At 37.2% G+C, this 18937-nt stretch overlaps 1 protein-coding gene across 2 annotated transcripts in view; it reads left to right on the top strand.

Moving 5' to 3' along the window:
• FGD3 (FYVE, RhoGEF and PH domain containing 3) overlaps nt 1-18937 on the top strand; it is a 1715774-nt gene that overhangs the window by 960076 nt on the left and 736761 nt on the right. For both annotated transcript variants that reach the window (XM_044078146.1, XM_044078147.1), the window contains exon 10: nt 18493-18639. In XM_044078146.1, coding sequence (XP_043934081.1) covers nt 18493-18639 — 147 coding nt within the window. The remainder of the gene's footprint in view (nt 1-18492; nt 18640-18937) is intronic.

Genomic DNA, 18937 nt, shown 5'->3' with positions numbered 1-18937 from the left:
CCTACACTATCTAAACCACATAATATCGAACATTCAGAACAGCGAATTTTTTCCCTAGGAAACAATTTGCTATTCCGAAACACATACACACAACATAAGCACACCTAAAAAACATCAATCCACACACATACACTTATAATCCTACAACTAACCCTGCACTAAACTGTACATACACTATCAATCCACTTATCTTAACCCAAACCCTAACACTAAGGTTCATCACTATCGCACACTCACCTAACCCGCTCTCTAACCCTAACTCACTTAACCCCCCCTAACCCTAACTCACCTAACCCGTGCCCTAATCCTAACGACCACACAATCGCACACTTACCTGAACCTGACCCGTAAATTTCCACCACAGCTCTGAAAATAGCAAAGCCACAGAACTGGCCAAACGAATTCTTTCCCTAGGAAAGAATTCGGTGTTCTGTGGCTTTGCTATTTTGAGCATTCGCTCAAAATAGGTCGATATTAAAACATTCGAAGTTTTAAAACTTCGGTGTTCTGATATAAACCCATTATAATGATAGCCTAATCTGTTAAGTAAACAGCTTAATGGGTTACGGGCAAGACAAAGCAGCAGCGTTGACAAAGAATCACCATGGAATATTCCCCTTTGAATTTTTATCCATGGGATAATAATTTGCCCTTTAACATGGCTCAACAGCAGAGTGGTTTGCACTGTTTCACAGTCACTGAATTTAACTGATCAATGTAGAGTGTGTCTTATACATCTTTAAGCATTCCTTTATTCATGAATGTAGGATGCTGTCAAACTATTTTTTTTGTAATCTATCCATCCCTCTTTTAAAATTCTCTATTTCTGTGTTCCATACGACTTTCTTTTGTTACGTTTTTGTTCTATTGTTTTAACTTAGTTTTTTTGCTAATTGTCAGTCTGCATCAATTCTAGTATATCGTTTTTATATTGTCAGAAGGTAATTTATTGGTCTATTACTTCTTAGGATGGTTTGCTGGTTGACTGTTAAGGAGGAGTATACGTTTTTCCTGTCGTTAACCAGTTTGATGTCTGTTTGGGATGTGCATATAAGTAATTCTTACTCTGAGCTAAATATTTGTGTAAAGATATTAATGCATTAGTTAGGTATTACTGGCCTGGGGTTTTCTATTTAGAAACTTTTCTTAATTTTGTCTCAATTTCTGTAGCCATTACTTAATCTCATTTCTATTTCTTTTAATTCTTTGGTTCATTCATCATCTCTGTTATGTTCAACAGGGTCTTCATAAACGATTCTCCATTTTTTGTGTGTGTGTCGGGGGGGGGGGTGTTTCTATATATTTTGCTTTGTTTCCTAGTTTTCCATAAAATCTTTTTCAGTCATCAATGTGTTGCCCATTTTGTACTTTCCTTTATATTTATTAGCATACCCTCTAAATTTTTCTGCCTGCGCTGATACTTTCAGTTTATTATTGGGAATAGTATAAAATACATGTTAGCCTCTTTTGATACTGTGCATTGCTTTTTTTGATGATCTGTTCCCTATTCTATATTCTTCTAACAGTGATACTGCCTATCTTATTTGCTCTTTATGTAGTTTTCTCAGTTCACTGTTTCCATAGTGACATTTTACTTGTTTCCTTCCTTTCCCGTTCTATATTTATCCAATATTAATGTAGCTGCACAGTAATATATACTTTTTACTCTCATATCATATGAGTTTCTCTTTAATAGTCCTGATTACTGTGTTCATCTGTTTTACAAATCTTCTCACATTGTGGGCCTTATTTACTTTCTGTAATCTCTTTCTTTCCTCTGTCTTAGCATGTCTGTTCATCTCTATTATATCAAGCTGGTCTTCTAAATAATTTTCTTCTGGATTGAGAAAGTCTTCTTTGTTCTCTGTTTACAAAGGATAATCTTCAGAAATTTCCAGAACATTTTTCTGTCATATATCCTCTTCAGATGTACCATGGTTCATCTGCTGCTGTTTCATGTGAGAACCATTTGGTCCAACAAAATGCATGTCAGAGTTGCCAGTGTTTCTTGCTCCTTCTGTTGTTGTGCAGCTTCAACTGGTCTTTCATATCAGTCTCCTACAGAAGGCTCCAGAGCATCATCATATTGCAAATCTTCTTCAGATGCCTCCTGCACCACTTATTGCTCCTTAATCTGGGACCTGCAATTATGTCAGGTTATACATTTCCTCCCTCCCCTTCCTACTCTGGCCTCCATAAAAAAAAATTTGCAGAGAATCTTTCTCTTTGCCTGCTGCATGACAAACAATAACCACAGATTCTTGAATTTTGTTTATTATAGTATAGACCTGCCAATTCCAAAGTGTTTCCATTTCTGTCCCATCAGAAATCAAAAGATTAACTTTATCTTATACCTCCGATCACTTCAGACTCACTGCTTCAGGAAGTGATAGAGCCAGTGCCCTCAGATCAATAAGGGCAAGGATTTTACTCAAGACATTTTCTGGTTCCTGGGAAAGAAGTAACATTGAGCCCTGATCTAGGGCTAGCCAATCTAAATACTTCTTTCCACATTCCAAAATTTAAATTATCTTCCCCTCAAACTTTTTGGACCTAAAATATCCTTATTTGTCTATTTCCATTCATACAAAAGAAAAACATATATGTGTTAAGATTCTTTGTCTTTAGATTGCATTAGTTGTTTATTTCTTTGTTCTTTGAACTTTCTGCCACTTCAAGAGTCAATTGCTTTATACATTCTATTTCCAAATATGTTTTTTCAATAAGAAGTTTTGTTAAAGAAAACTGGAAGATTATTATGGGTAATCTGGAACTATTCAGTCTGTTAGGTAATGTTATTTAATAGTCAGTAGGAAATGGGCTAATATTAAAAGTTTATTAAAAAGTATGCAAAAAAGAAAGAAATATTCTCGTAATTTGACTAATACAAAGAGAACTTTTCCTTGTGTTTCATGTGGTCAATGCAGGTTCATTAAAGAGAACTTTTCCTTGTGTTTCATGTGGTCAATGCAGGTTCATTAATAGTTCACATTTTTTCTGTAGCTAACATAGATAGGACGTTTGAAGTAAAAGGGCATTTTAACTGTCAGACAAAAGGGGTGGTTTATTTATCAAACTACAGTAATGTTCAAGGTATTGTACAGGTAAAACCGGAAAAAAAAAAGGTTAACTCATTGTATTTATGAGTATGGGTTCACCAATAAAACTAGCAATGTGTGTAATGTTTTGGCTAGGCCCAATAAATTATATGCTAATTAAAAAAAATAAATAAATAAATAAACTTTATTTTTATGATTGTGGAAAAATATTTTGGAAAGTAGAGGTTGGGATTACAGTGCAATTGTTGAAGCAAGCTAACTGTTTAGGCAGTTTACTTTGGTAGCAATATTTTCTCCTGGTCTCAATGACGTCATTAGTTTAAAAAGTATGCTGAGCCTTAGGGCTTGGAATTGATTGCTTTTTTTTGCTTGCTATGAACAGCATGTGCTATTATAACAGATTATTTAAAGTGGGAGTGGTGACTACAACTTTATAGGTTTATATGTGTTTACTAAGTTAACAACCACTAGGGCCCTTATAAGCCTACTCATGCAACCAAAATGTGTACCATAAATTTGATTTATATATGGGGTGATTTGCGACTCCCGATGTCTGTCAGAGACATAGGCACCAGTTCAGAGGGGAATTTCTGATAAGTTGTGCTTAAATTGGGATAGGGAATAACTCTGCTCCAAATGGATGTGAAGCCTGTTCCAAGAGAATGGTAATTTTCTGAGAAATGCATCTTTCTCTCTGACATGTCCTGTTTATGTTGCAAGCAAAATTTAAATCTTTTCATCTAGTAGTTTTGATGCTCTATGCTTTGCAGATGTGCAAAAGGTTCATCAAAACAAAATCTTATTTCTGATATAGTTCTGGATTATATTTGGAACAAAATTACTAAAATCACTGTCGTGATTGGTTATTTCAATACATTTTAGTTTTTATTTTGATCAAGTTTATTGCTAGGATGATCTTTTTTATAAGTATAGACTGTGAGTGATTACCTGGGATATAGCAATGCATCACAACATATTTTTTCAGGCAATTTACATTCTTTCAGAGTAGAATACAGTAGCAGACATCTTAAGCAGATCCAGAATAGACTGTCATAATTGGATGCTACACTGGGAGGTCTTCCTGTAGGTAGTCCACCAGTAGGCAAGCCCTCAAATATATCTGTTTGCCTGCAGTCTAAGTAGACAAGTGAAACAATTCTGCTCCAGGGCACTTTACAAAGAGGCCTGAAAAACAGATGCCGTTTCAATCCCATGATGAGGGATTAGGTTCATAGGTTCATAGGGTGATACTAGACTATTGGCCCAGAGGCCCTTATAAGCCTAGTCAAGAATTTCACCCATGTTCCCACAAAGTCAACACCTGTTCCCCTGTCCAGCAGAGACACAGGTGGGAACCCAGGGGTGTATTTTCTGTTTCCCATCCAGTTGTCCAGGTTCCTCTTTAAGAGCACTAGAGAGGTACTCTACTTGACATGTAAAGAGAATCTATTCCACAGATGGGGGAGTGTTTGGGACACAAATCTATCCCACTAAAAAGTTCTATTAATGTCACAGACCAGGTTGAGGCCTCACATGTGGGCTGTGCAAGTAGAGTTTGACTTACGGATATGCAGCAACTCCATCAAGGCTAGGTCTAAGATTGCTTTGTATGCCAGACAGAGGTCACCTCTAAGGACTTCTACTCTGTAGGAGACTGAGTAGATGGACAGGGCTTTTAGCCTTTCTGTGTAGGGTAGAAGTTTGAGGCCCTGGATTCTCCAGGTGAGGACTCTCTGTTGTCTGTCCAGCTGCTGCATGTGCTTTGCGAGGTATATGCCGAAAGGGGTATTGTATTCAATAATCGGTCTTATAAGGGAAGAATACAGTGATGCTATGATCACCTTGTCTCTGGATGAGATACCCTTAGTAATGAAGTGGGCCATGTAGAAAGCTTTCTGTACAATGAAGGCAATATGGTGATCAAAAGTCAGTTTGCTTTCAACCTGGGTTCCCAAGTCCCTCACGACTAATTGCATTCTTAGTGCCTTATTATCAGTGTGATAATTTGTGAGGACATCATTCTCCCCAAAAGGAATGATGATGCATTTTTTTGCATTCATTTTGAGACCATGTTTCTGGCACCAGTCAATTGTTTGGATGAGACCCTCTTGCAGGATGTCCACATCACTAGGGGAATTGATGACAGCATCCAGTTTGCAGTCATCTGCAAACTTGGTCAGCCATAGCCCACTAGATTTAGCCTGCATCTCTGAGAAGTATATCCCAAACAGCAAAGGCCCCAAGACTGATCCCTGGGGTACACTGCTTGTTACGGGTCTACTACTTGAGGTGGCTTCCCCTATTTTGACTAGGTGGGTTTTGTCAGTAAGCTAATTTTCTACCCTTCTGGTAATATATGGATTGATGCCTAGTGTAGAGAGTTTATCTATTATACCCGAATGGGGAATAGTATCAAAGGCCTTGGCCAGGTCAAGGTAGGTGGTGTGCACCATCTTCCCCTCGTCTGCAGCCTTGGTAACTGTCTCAAAGAAGTCAACCACATTTAAAAGGCATGACCTCCCCTTGACAAAACCAAACTGTGTGGGGTCAAGGGTTTGGAGGCTGCCAATGTCCTTGCTAATGAGGTCTATGATAATCCACTCCATGGCCAGTGTGATCCTAAGATAGATCCCTGTGTGACACAATGACTGTAACCTAGGATTAAACCTGCCGAATTGTTGTATCATGCTTGCCATGTCCTATCTGTAAGCCATGCAGCTATCTTATCAAGCTTATTAATACCTAGTTCAATAATTTAATGATTATTGTTTTTGTATGACCAAAGGCTAAAGTTAACTTTATATATATTACATCACAGCACACATTTTCATCTATAGCTGTTATATTATTATAGAACATGTTTTACAAACAATTATAGATCTATTTCAGCATATGCATGTTGATATATAGTATCAGGTCCCAACCTTTCCTGTTGTGACAATAATTTATCCAAAATATCCTTCTCCATTATTTTATCACAACAAGGAAGTAAACCTATGGGTCTGTATGACTCTGTGATTTTCCTATTCCTCTTTCCCTTAAACATGGATTTAAAAAGTGCAATCTTGAGAAATCTTCTACTTAAATGACCTAGTGAATAACCGATATAATGGTACTGTAAGTTTGTGCTGAACTGTTTTCAGGCCATTATTACTAATTCTGTCTTCTCCCTGTGCTTTTTTGGGACAGGTTTACTTAGTTTATTTTCAATATAATCTAATTTAATGTCAGTATCTGAAGTTACTTGGATTTTGCTGGCACAGTATATTATCTCCTTTGCTGAGACAAAATGTTTTGCATATGATTTTGTAATATATATCTGTTATGGTTCAGGATAAATTTTAGAATCTACACAGAGTTTATTGATTTTCATGTTACTACTTCTACCCGATCTTATGTGTCTATAAAATGGTTTCTTATTATGCTCATTATCTTTATATAAATTATCTTCAATTTTTTCCTGATCTTGTCTCACACAATGTTTAATGTGTCCATCCAGTTTATTTTAATTTTCAGAGTTACAGTTTTTTAAGCCCAGTGAATTTCCCTCCAAAGGAGTGAATCAAACATTGTACCCTGTGTCTGTGGGTAAGCACTTTAACTATTTTGCCAACCCCCAGTTCCCTAGGGGTTGACTCTCCAATTACGAATATATAATTTCTGACCAGATCTGGAGTCTTCTACTTCTAATTCAGTAATGCTGATCTGTTATTTCTTACAAATGAATGATCTTCATCACCATTAATCTTATTAATTTCACTATTTTCACCACTTGTTCTATTTGCAAAAATGCATTTCATAACCGTTTGAAATGTCAAAACCTGATAGAGCAGGACCCAAAACACAGAAACTGAATGACTGAAAAAATGGACTGACATGGCCATTTCCAGAATATTCTCTTAACTCCATGGTATGGCAATCTCAGAGATGACAAACATATAGGGTGAAGGTGGGAGTGCATTTTAAAGCACAAGAGCAATTTTTGAGATTCACTTTTTTCCTGGACTTTTGGCCTTTTTTTCCAACTTGTCAGTAGCCAGTATTTTGAGTGTGGACATTTCAACAGGGAGCAATTCAGTTCCTGTCTAGCTGTCTTTGTACTTCCACAGCCTGAACCATGTTGTCAACTTCAGTCTTTCTTTTCTTTTTTCTTTACAGTAGTTTCTTTAATCCTTCCAAGTTCAGTTTAGATTTCTTTCTTTTAGCCTACCCCATGCCTCAGTTTTCTACCTTCTCTATTGGAAAAGCAATATCATGTTATGTAGAATGATTGTTTTGTGATTGAACAATATTATTCCATGTAATCTGTGTATTATATAACAAAGCCCTGTCCTGTTTATTATATATGCTGTTTGCATTATAGCAAATAATCAATTTATTTTTCTTCCAAGTTATTAGTTGCAAATGTTTCCCTTTTTATTTGTATCTTTTTTCCTTTTGCATGCCATTAAGCCTCTGATTACTGATTATGTGTATCCTGAATTTCAAAGTTGCCATTGGTAGGATCATTTGGAGTAAGGATTGTATGATCTTTACTGGCAGAGTATATTTGTTTTCCTAAAAGTGTTCCATTTGCACTTTGCTAAATATTGTTTGTCTCATCACCCCAGTCATTAATATGTGTAACAACAGTTTTCTAACCTGTGCCCATTGCAAAACTACAGTCACTTCAGAAAGTCTAGATTTACTGTTAATAGTATTAAGGAAATAATCTAGCTTTTGAGATGAAGAACACAAGTTTTGAGTGTTGTCAGGTGTAGTACACCGGGTAAGATACATATGCTTTACCAAATTGTTAGTGGCACACTAATTTAAAGAATCAATTCTCAGTTACAAATAACTAAAGAATTTTAAAAGAAAAAAGTTAAAATCATTGACAAAAGGTTTCAAAAAAATTAAAACAATGAATTTAATCAAACTGAGTGAAGAAATCACGCAAACAATATGCAAATAAATGCTAAATCAAGTACAGTAAGCTAACTTTGCACAGGGGAAGTACTTCATAAACTAGTCACTCAGACCTACCTTACTAGTTATGCTAGTCACACTAAAATAATGGACTTCCTTTATGTCAATAACTTCTGCTCATTAGCTTTTCCCAGTCATAAGCCAATATAAGAGTAAAAATCAGAAGTAAAAAATAAAATATAAATCAAAATAAATCTTCTTGTACCAAACAGTTGTGCAGCAAATCACAAGCCAGCATTAAATGGTTTCAGATAAGCTCTGGAGTTTTCTATCAGTTATGTTCAATCATTTGGGATTCATTCTAATTATAGGAACTCATTCATTAAGATGCAAAAAAATACATACTACGGTAATGGTTTCTTTAAATTAACCACTCATTTTTCATCCAGTAAGCAGCAACAACCAAAACGCTAGCTGCTTATTCCCACAGAACAAAATTCAGCTGATAAAAATAACTGCAAAGCGTGAAAACAAGTGTGTTTAATAAGGTTAAGCACTTTCACTCGCAACGCGAGCTTCTTCAGAACACCATTTTGACAATAACATTCCTTTAAATACTCAAATTGGCACCAAAACAGCGCGAAACAAACAGGAAATAAATATATTAAAAAATACAATATTTAAATGCATATCTGTTAAAACTTAATAAAAACATATGTAAGTGATTGTATGTAAAGTATAAACATTCATATACTAAAATACTACTCACAAAATCATATGTCTAACAAAAGTGCAGGTTTTATTGAAATACTGTCATTAATCCCTGGTGGGGTTAAAGCATCAGTGTATAGCTGCCACCAAAGCTCTCTATAAGCCAAATAATTTTTTAAATCACCTCCTCTGGGGTTCTTCTTGACAACTTCTAAGATAGCAAATATAAATAAATGATTGGCACCTGATTCCAAGATATGCCTGCAAAGGGCATTCTTGGTGTCCTTTTTCTTGATACAATACATATGTGTGTATATTCTTTGCCTTAGTTGCCGTTCAGTCTTTCCTATATAGTAGGAATGGCAACACTGGCAGATTGCAATATACACTAACATAGTTGTCCTGCAATTTCCCTTACAGAAAAACAGTTCAGTTCGACCTACGTTTTCCAAAATAATTCTACAATTTTCATAAATGGAACCACATTGGGTACAAGTGCCACATTTTGATGTATGTGTGTCTGACAACTGTTTCGGGAATTTTGCCTGTTCAAGAATGCTCTTTAAATTCCTCCCCATTTTGTAGACAAAGTTAGGTTGTAATCCGACAATGTCTGCAATTGACTGAGTGGTAGTCAGTATATACCAATTTTTGCATAAAATATTTTTCAAAACGTGACTGAATGGACCAAATTCCAATATACAGGCTCTACTGAACCTGTCCTGTCCTAGAATGTGTTTAAGTTTAACTGCAGACTTATGTTTCCCTCCTATGCATGTGCTCTCAAATTCGGGGGTTGGGGAATAAATGCTGTTAAACCCCAATAAGGGGGAATATTTCTTTCCCCACTCACTTATAACATAAGAAGCAGTGTCCTCTAATAATTTACTATTATATCCTCTGTCATAAAAAAGTGACTTAATAAAACTGACTTCCTTCACCATGTCAAAATAGTTAGAAGTCATCCTTATAGCTCTTATACATTGCCCTTTGAAGATATTTTTCTTCAGGTTGCTAGGATGGTAACTTTTGTAATCCAGGTATGAGTTAGTAAATGTTGATTTTCTGTAAACTGTAGATTTAAAACCCCCATTGTCAAGTGTGATATAGGTGTCTAAATAAGGCACTCCTGTGTGGTTGTATGTAGATGTAAATTTCAAATAACTACTACTGTTATTCAAGTGTCCCATGAAAGACTCAAACATGTCACTGTCACCTGTCCATAGAATATATATATCATCCAGGTAACGTGAATAGTATGCAACATGTTTGTAATATGTGCTGTTAAACACATGTTGCTCCTCCCATTCAAGCATAACCAGATTTGCAAATATAGGGGCACAAGCTGCCCCCATAGCTACTCCTCTGGTTTGCTTGAAAATCTCCCCTTCATAATAAATGAAGTTGTTTTCTAGTGTAATACTCATAAGTTCCACTAGTAATGAAATCCTGTCCCAGCTCAACTCAGTGTGTTTTCTTAAACTGTTGGAAAAGGCTTCCAAACCATCTTCTAGAGGTATACAGCTGAACAGATCTATTACATCTATAGAACAAAAAGTTAAGTTTTCCCTGGTGATAGTAACTGGATAGTTTCTAAGAAATTCCCAAGAGTCCTTGACCATATGACCAATATTGTCATATATAAATTTAAGGGTATGATCAATTACTGTCCCTATAGGGAAGGTCTTAGATTTGCTGCCCGATATTATTGGACGAAACGGGGGATTGAAATGGTCCTTGTGGACCTTCGGAATGCCTACAATAGTAGCAAGTTTTGGAAATTCTACCACCATAAATTTGTATAGTTCTTCTGTAATTCTTTGTTGCAACAAATACTCCTCTAAATACATGTCAATTCTCCTATAAGCAATATTGAGCTCATTGACAGAGGAAACAGTATAGTTGCCTGAATCATGAAGGATATTATAAATGTGTGCACTATAGGCAGTGGCATCGAATAAAACAATGCCACCCCCTTTGTCGGGCTTCATGATCCTAACACTCGTATCCTGTGTAAGTTCACCTAAAATTCTACTTTCATCCTTAGTCAAATTGTCCTTATATACTGTGTGTTTCTTCTTACTATGGACAGACTTGTTAAGTAAATAGATCTCCTTAGTAACTTTTTTCTCAAAAATAGAGACTACAGGATTGCTTGTAGGGACAAAAGTGCTTTTTTTCTTTAAAGATAGGTCACTAAGTACCTCAGAACTAGCTTTAGTGTCAAACATTATGGCTAGATTAAGTTTTTTAACATATTTTTTTAAATCTAGCAGAGTGTCAACCACTCGAAATTTGGGGGTGGGTATAAACTTTAAACCTTTAGACAAGAGGCTAAAGTGGGATGTCTCCAACTGCACATTACTATAATTAAAAATTCTAAAATTCTTATATTCACTAACAACATCATCTACAGCTACAATTTTTTCATAACTAGAACTGGACAAAATATCAACCGGCTCTTCTAAACCGTGCTGTATATGTCCTATCTCTTTCTCCAATTTCCTCCCTTTCTCCAATTTCCCTGGCTCTTTTTCATCAGGGGTGGAAAAAAATCCTGCTCAGGATTATCTGGATAATTACAATGTACTGGGTTGTTACCTTGAAATGATACCTCAGTGTCAGATTTACCACTCGCCCATTTGTAACAAGTACGTCTCCTGTACTGTTCCTTATCTCTAACAATTTTTTTACACTTCCGATTAAATGCTTTTTCAGCTCTTTCCTCAGCTAATGAAAATTGCTTATAATAAAGCTTCTCCCACTGTGCAAATGTCAAATCATGTATAATAGTATTATTTAAATTCTCTACTTCTGCAATACACCTACATAATTTCATATCATTATGTTTGATGAGAAGTTTCATGAATTCAATCCCAAATGAATCAAATAAGGTGTTAAATTCTGTCTCCACATCAGCATTAATCTCTATGCCCAATGGGGTTTTGAAAAATCTTAACCCCATTGGAACAATGCTGTTGGTGATACAATGATTCAGATAGGCATTATCTAACTTAATAGCATTAATAGTGTTCAATTTTTTACCTAAAAGGTAAATGTGATCTTTCAGAGTTCCTTTAACTGCATGACTGTTATTCTGTAGCTTTCCGGCTGACAAATTATCAAATTTACAATCAACCTTAATAAAATCTTGTAGGGTTTTCTGTTTAAAAGAATTCCCTTTGTCAATGCAGCGAAAAGAATGGTTAGTGCAATTACTAGATTGTTTAGCAGTAACCGGAACAGTACCTTTGGAATGAGAATTCTCGTTTGAAACATGAGCATAAGTACATACAGGCTGAGACCTTTTGGGTCTTGTTCCAATGTGGATGGCCTCATCGGCAAAATTGCCGAACGAAAAGTCGAATGTAAAATCCGAAACCTCTGACCTAAAGTTGTCAGTGAAGTCAGTATTCGCTGGTAAATCAATAACACAACTAGCAACTGGCAAATGTCCTTGCCCATTCGGAATATCCAGCGAGGATGTGGAAGGTAACTCGTCCGTTACCACTCCACTCGCCCCATTAGGATGTGACTCATTACAAGACGGTATACGTTCCTTAAAAGAAACAGTGTCCGCGGACTCATGGTGCTTTAGTCCAAGCACTTGGTTTTGATCAACCCGTTTGCTTAGCAGTTCAAAGATTTTGGCAACCTCCCTGCGCAAGGATGACACCTCAGACCGAAGGTCTGATAACTCCTTACCATCGTCAGGTGGGGTGCTGCTGAAAGGACTGTGAGAAACAGACATGTCAACAACTGAAAGTAGCGAAATGGATCCACAAAATCTTCAACCAGTAAGCAGCAACAACCAAAATGCTAGCTGCTTATTCCCACAGAACAAAATTCAGCTGATAAAAATAACTGCAAAGCGTGAAAACAAGTGTGTTTAATAAGGTTAAGCGCTTTCACTCGCAACGCGAGCTTCTTCAGAACACCATTTTGACAATAACATTCCTTTAAATACTCAAATTGGCGCCAAAACAGCGCGAAACAAACAGGAAATAAATATATTAAAAAATACAATATTTAAATGCATATCTGTTAAAACTTAATAAAAACATATGTAAGTGATTGTATGTAAAGTATAAACATTCATATACTAAAATACTACTCACAAAATCATATGTCTAACAAAAGTGCAGGTTTTATTGAAATACTGTCATTAATCCCTGGTGGGGTTAAAGCATCAGTGTATAGCTGCCACCAAAGCTCTCTATAAGCCAAATAATTTTTTAAATCTCCTCCTCTGGGGTTCTTCTTGACAACTTCTAAGATAGCAAATTTAAATAAATGATTGGCACCTGATTCCAAGATATGCCTGCAAAGGGCATTCTTGGTGTCCTTTTTCTTGATACAATACATATGTGTGTATATTCTTTGCCTTAGTTGCCGTTCAGTCTTTCCTATATAGTAGGAATGGCAACAGTGGCAGATTGCAATATACACTAACATAGTTGTCCTGCAATTTCCCTTACAGAAAAACAGTTCAGTTCGACCTACGTTTTCCAAAATAATTCTACAATTTTCATAAATGGAACCACATTGGTTACAAGTGCCACATTTTGATGTATGTGTGGCTGACAACTGTTTCGGGAATTTTGCCTGTTCAAGAATGCACTTTAAATTCCTCCCCATTTTGTAGACAAAGTTAGGTTGTAATCCGACAATGTCTGCAATCGACTGAGTGGTAGTCAGTATATACCAATTTTTGCATAAAATATTTTTCAAAACGTGACTGAATGGACCAAATTCCAATATACAGGCTCTACTGAACCTGTCCTGTCCTAGAGTGTGTTTAAGTTTAACTGCAGACTTATGTTTCCCTCCTATGCATGTGCTCTCAAATTCGGGGGTTGGGGAATAAATGCTGTTAAACCCCAATAAGGGGTATTCCTTTATGTCAATAACTTCTGCTCATTAGCTTTTCCCAGTCATAAGCCAATATAAGAGTAAAACTCAGAAGTAAAAAATAAAATATAAATCAAAATAATTCTTCTTGTACCAAACAGTTGTGCAGCAAATCACAAGCCAGCATTAAATGGTTTCAGATAAGCTCTGGAGTTTTCTATCAGTTATGTTCAATCATTTGGGATTCATTCTAATTATAGGAACTCATTCATTAAGATGCAAAAAAATACATACTACGGTAATGGTTTCTTTAAATTAACCACTCATTTTTCATGGTATATCACCATCTACAGAAGTAATTATTTTTAAATTGGATAAAATACCAGAAGTTGTTAGAAAAGAACAATTGAATATAATCAGGATAGAAAGAAACATGCTATTTTTGCATATTATGAATGCACCTCCTGCTATGTAGACCTTTACTTTCATGATCTGGAATTACTATATAATATCCCCATACATAGCAATTTAGAGACTTTGTTACTGGAAAGTAAACCCATATGGCTGTGCAGGTTGGACGCTGTTAAACATAGTAGCTATAATACTATTTTCCCTTGCCTTTTTCTTTGAAAGAATGGCAATAAATGATTTTATATTTTTTTAATCAGTGTTTTGACTGTAACTTATGCTTTGAATGGTGTACACATAATTGTTATTGTCTCATTCATTTAAGCTATTTTACTGTATGCTACTTCGGAAAATAGTATACTGCAAAATGTCATATTTTAAATAATTGTCTTCAAAATAATGGTATTCTACCCAAAACATATGTTGTTTGCACTAAATTATTTGGACCCCGCTCAGCTGCTTTTAATTAATTATCCATTTGTGACATTCATGCTTTTGAGCTGATTTAATTTTTTTTCCCATTTTTAATTTTATATGTTAGGCTTTGTTAATAACAGTTGCTTACAACTTTGTGTATTAACATGGAATTCAAATGATCACAGCAAAAGGAAGCTAACAGCAACATACCCTTTCCCCATAACAAATCTGTCCTTGCACCTAAACAGACGTAGAAGTCAGCCTGAGATTTGCATTTAGCCAGTTGCCACTTTACAGTTATTATATAGACTTGCAAATGTCTACATTAATTATGCCATTTGGAAATAAGTCCTGGTATGGCCTATACAGGGCATATAGTACAACATATTAAAATGCTTGTGGCGCTGTGTAATTTAAACATAAAAACTATGCTGTGCTTCAAGTCATCTTAATCACAATGTGGCCTGTACTCCAACATATGAGTATGTTCACCCTTTTCAGTTTTTGTTCATAGGTTGGTACTAGGCTATCGGCCCTAGGGCCTATACAAGCCTAGCCATAAAAATTCCCTGGCTATTTCTTCCCAGAATATTTACTTCCCTGGTCCCCTATCTAAAAGGGTGACTGACGTGATCCCCGGGTTGAATTCCTATCTTCCATCCAATCGTCAAGGTTCCTTTTGAAGAGGGACAAAGAGGAGTTCAGCTTGACATATATGGGGAGTCTATTCCAGAGTATGGGGAGTCTCTGGATCAGGAACCTATCCCTCCAGCATGTTTTCTTCATTGTGATGACCAGGTTTAGATCCCCGGAGCATGTGGCTCTGAAGGATTGGAATTTCTTTATGTGTAGCATGTCCAACAGCACTGCGTTTGACATGCCCTTGTAAGTTAAGCAGAGATCACCTCTGAGTAGGCGATATGTGACAGAGTATAGCTGGAGTTTTTTTAGACTGTCATCATAGGGCATCTGCTTTAGGCCTGTGATTAATTTAGTGAGATATTTCTTTGGCCTTTCCAGTTGTTGCAGATGTCTTGTGAGGTACATACCAAACGGGGCATTGTACTCTATAATGGGTTTAATAAGGGATGAGTACAGTGGGACAATGACCTCCTTTTTTCTGAATGAAAAGCCCTTAGTGATGAGGTGTGCCACACAGAAGGATTTCCTGTCTGTTGTGGGTATGTGGTTATTGAAGGTGAGACCTCTGTCCACCTGTGTCCCTAAGTCCCTTATCACACTTTTGGTGTTTAGTGTACTGCCACTTATGTGGCAATTCATGGGTACATGTTTTTTCCCAAAGGGGATAACTACATTTCTTAGCATTGAGCTTGAGCCCATAGCTTTGGCACCAAGCATCTGTTTCTGTAAGGCCCTTTTGTAGAATATCCACATCATCTGGGGAATCAATAATGGCTCCCATTTTGCAGTCATCTGCAAAATTTGTTAGCCAGAGTCCCTTAGTGCTGGCCTATACCTCAGAGAAGTAGATGCCAAACAAGAGCAGTCCCAGGACTGAACCCTGAGGTACTCTGCTTGTCGCTTGTCTGGAGCTGGATTTTGAGACAGCTACTTTTACAGTGTGGGTTCTGTCAGTAAGCCAGTTGGCAACCCATCAAGTGATGTAGGGATTAATGCCCAGCTTAGTAAGTTTATCCATGATTCCAGAGTGGGGGATGGTGTTGAAACCCTTGGCGAGGTCCAAATAGGCTGTGTGGACTGCCTTACCCTTGTCCACGGCTCTGGAGACTGATTTGAAAAAGTCAATCAGGTTGATGAGACACGATCGGCCCTTTACGAAACCAAACTGGTTGGGGCCCAGTGTTTGTAGGTTGCCAATGTCTTTGTTTATAAGTTCCATGATATTGCATTCCATGGCTTTGCAGATCAGGCTCAGCAGACTGATGGGACGATAGATCCTTGGATCCAAGGTGGATCCTCCCTTGTGGAGTGGGATAACTGTAGCTGTCTGCCACACATTGGGCATGAAGCCTGAGCTGAGGCTATGATTAAATATGTCACTTAGGTGAGGTGCCAGTTCATTTTGTAGTTCATGCAATACACAGCCTGGGATGTCGTCTGGTCCCATGGATTCTGTATTCTTAGCTTTGGAGAGTGCATTTATTTTCCTATGTGGCCATGATTACCAGAATTTGGCAATCTTTTGGTATTGAGATAGACCCTTTAGGGGATGAGAAGGGGGTGAAGTTGGCACTGAATCGATCTGCCAGGGTATTGGCAATATCCTTGGGATCAGTATATTTAATGCCATTCTGTTGTAGCTTAGAGCAGATCTGAGCATTGCCATTTAGATTCTTGACTTAACTATAGGATGCCTTGTGGTTGTCCTTGGAATCTTTGGCAATTTTATTTTAGTAACTAGCTTTGGAGGATTTTATGAGGGATCTCAGCTTCTTACTGAGGCTGGTAAGGGAGTTTTTTGCATCCCGGGATTTTCCTCTTTTTTGCAACAGTTTTTTTTTCTTCTGTTGTATAGTCTGTTTATGGCAGGGGACCACCAGATTGGTTTCCTTATTTTGGAAGAGACCGACTTGGTTCTGATTCATGCACAAGTGGATCTGCTCGTACAGTGCCTTAGTGTAGGATTCAGCAGTCAAACTTTCAGTTCACGTCTGTATGGGTGTCATGAAGTTTGTCACTTCTGACTTGAGTAGCATGAAGTTGGCTTTGGAGAAGTTTTTTTATGGAGGTTTCCCTACTGGAGGGTGGGGGTGGGAGGTGGATGTCAAGGGTGATTAGCTTATTGTCAGACCTGACCAACGAGGGGGTGACCACTGGTGTGGAGCATTGATCTCCCATGTTGGTAATGACCAGGTCTAGGATATTTCAGCCCCTGGTGGGACTATGAATTAACTGGTCCAGCGTGTTGGAATTTATGCATTCCAAGAACTGTTGGACAAAGGTGTTGGTACCAGAGTAGTTTTCCCAAATAATAGCAGATTAGTTGAAATCACCCAGTATTAGGGTGTTTGGTTGTATCTTAACATTTTCTAGTATGTTTAGAAAGGTGTAGAGAGAATCTTGGGGCATAGTGGGGGATCTGTAGCAAGCTACAATTTGGATTTCAGTCTTACCTAGTGTTAGTTGCACCTGTAGAATTTCAGATGCATTGTGTTGGGCAACTAGCCTGGAGGTGTGAATATCCTTGGTGAATGTGGACACTGCTCCACCTTTAATGCTTTGGTCCTGGTTTGGTGGCCAAAAAGTGTGGTAAGAGTTGTAGCCTGGTATTGCAATGATGCTCTCTGGAGCCTTGAAATAGGTTTCAGTTACTGCACAGATATCAGTGTTCTCCATTTTTAGGAGTGCCTCAAGAGAGTGCATTTTGAGGTTTAGACTTCTAGCATTGAGTACCATTACCTTCAGATTTTGCATGCTTATATCTGTTACGTTGGTGGTTTTGTCCTTTGAGTCTTGCCTAAAAAAGGCACTTTAGGGGTGGCAAGAGCCTTAGCCAGTAACCTGAATCCCAGGGGCGACAGGTGCAGACCATCTCTGGTAAAGCATTGCAGTTTGTCGATCATGTCATACCAGGCAGACAGATACTGGATCCCCTTTGAATGACACCAGAAACTTAGCCAATTGTTGAAGTCAATCATTTTGTCCTTATACTGTGGTATCATTCTGGGCAAAGGCAGGATGCTGCTTAGGGCTATGGTCATACCTGCCTGGGCCACGTGATCCGAGAGCTCTTCCATGTTTCTTTTTATGTAGTCCAGGGAGGTATGTCTCAGGTCATTCACTCCAACATGGACAATGACAGGGTTGTATTTGTACTTGTGGAATGACTTGAGTGCATGTATTATGTCGTACTGTAATGACCGTCTCCTGTACTTCACTGAAAATTTCAGTTTATTAAAAATTTCTGACAATTGCCTTTGGCAGATGTTATGCTGTGGTATATACGCTTAGAAGTGTTTTGAAATTTCTACCAATTCTAGCTAAAATAAACTTTTACTTGGGATTTAGTTAGTTCTCATTTGCTGCTCACATTTCATAAAAATAATTGAAGGTAAACCAATGGAATATATTGATTCCAAATGAAAAATGTTTTCTAAAGTCTAGCAATTTGTGCAAGTGCAGTCTATTGATATCAAATTAAATTTTGTCTTTGCAGGAAAAGATGCACAAATTACTGGAAGTGTACGAAAGACTGGGAGGTGAAGTTGATATTGTGAATCCAGCAAATGAGCTAATAAAAGAAGGGCATATCCAAAAGCTGTCTGCAAAAAATGGGACTGCACAAGACAGATATTTATTTTTGGTAAGTTATTGATTAAGACATCTAATTTTAGTAGTTTTCATGCATTCCAACATTATGATTTGTCTAGGCTGATTACCTTGTTACAACAGATCATTTTCTTCTTGTTTAGTAAGAATATTCATGAACATGTAGTGTTTCAGTGAGACAAGAAATAAAAGAAGAAAGCTAACATCAGATTGATAGGACAATAATATGTCCATTTTCACAAGGTCAGAATGAGGCCCAATGTGTAGATTACGTAGATAACTACAGTGTCTGGAATTTGTTTTTCGTGTTTAATTATTCTTTTGTAAATCAA

Source organism: Protopterus annectens, chromosome 7.part0, assembly GCF_019279795.1.
Source record: "Protopterus annectens isolate FY-2018-M chromosome 7.part0, PAN1.0, whole genome shotgun sequence".
In the NCBI taxonomy this organism is placed as follows: domain Eukaryota; kingdom Metazoa; phylum Chordata; order Ceratodontiformes; family Protopteridae; genus Protopterus; species Protopterus annectens.
Note: the sequence above shows the minus strand (reverse complement) of the source record. Positions and strands in the feature narration are given on the sequence as shown.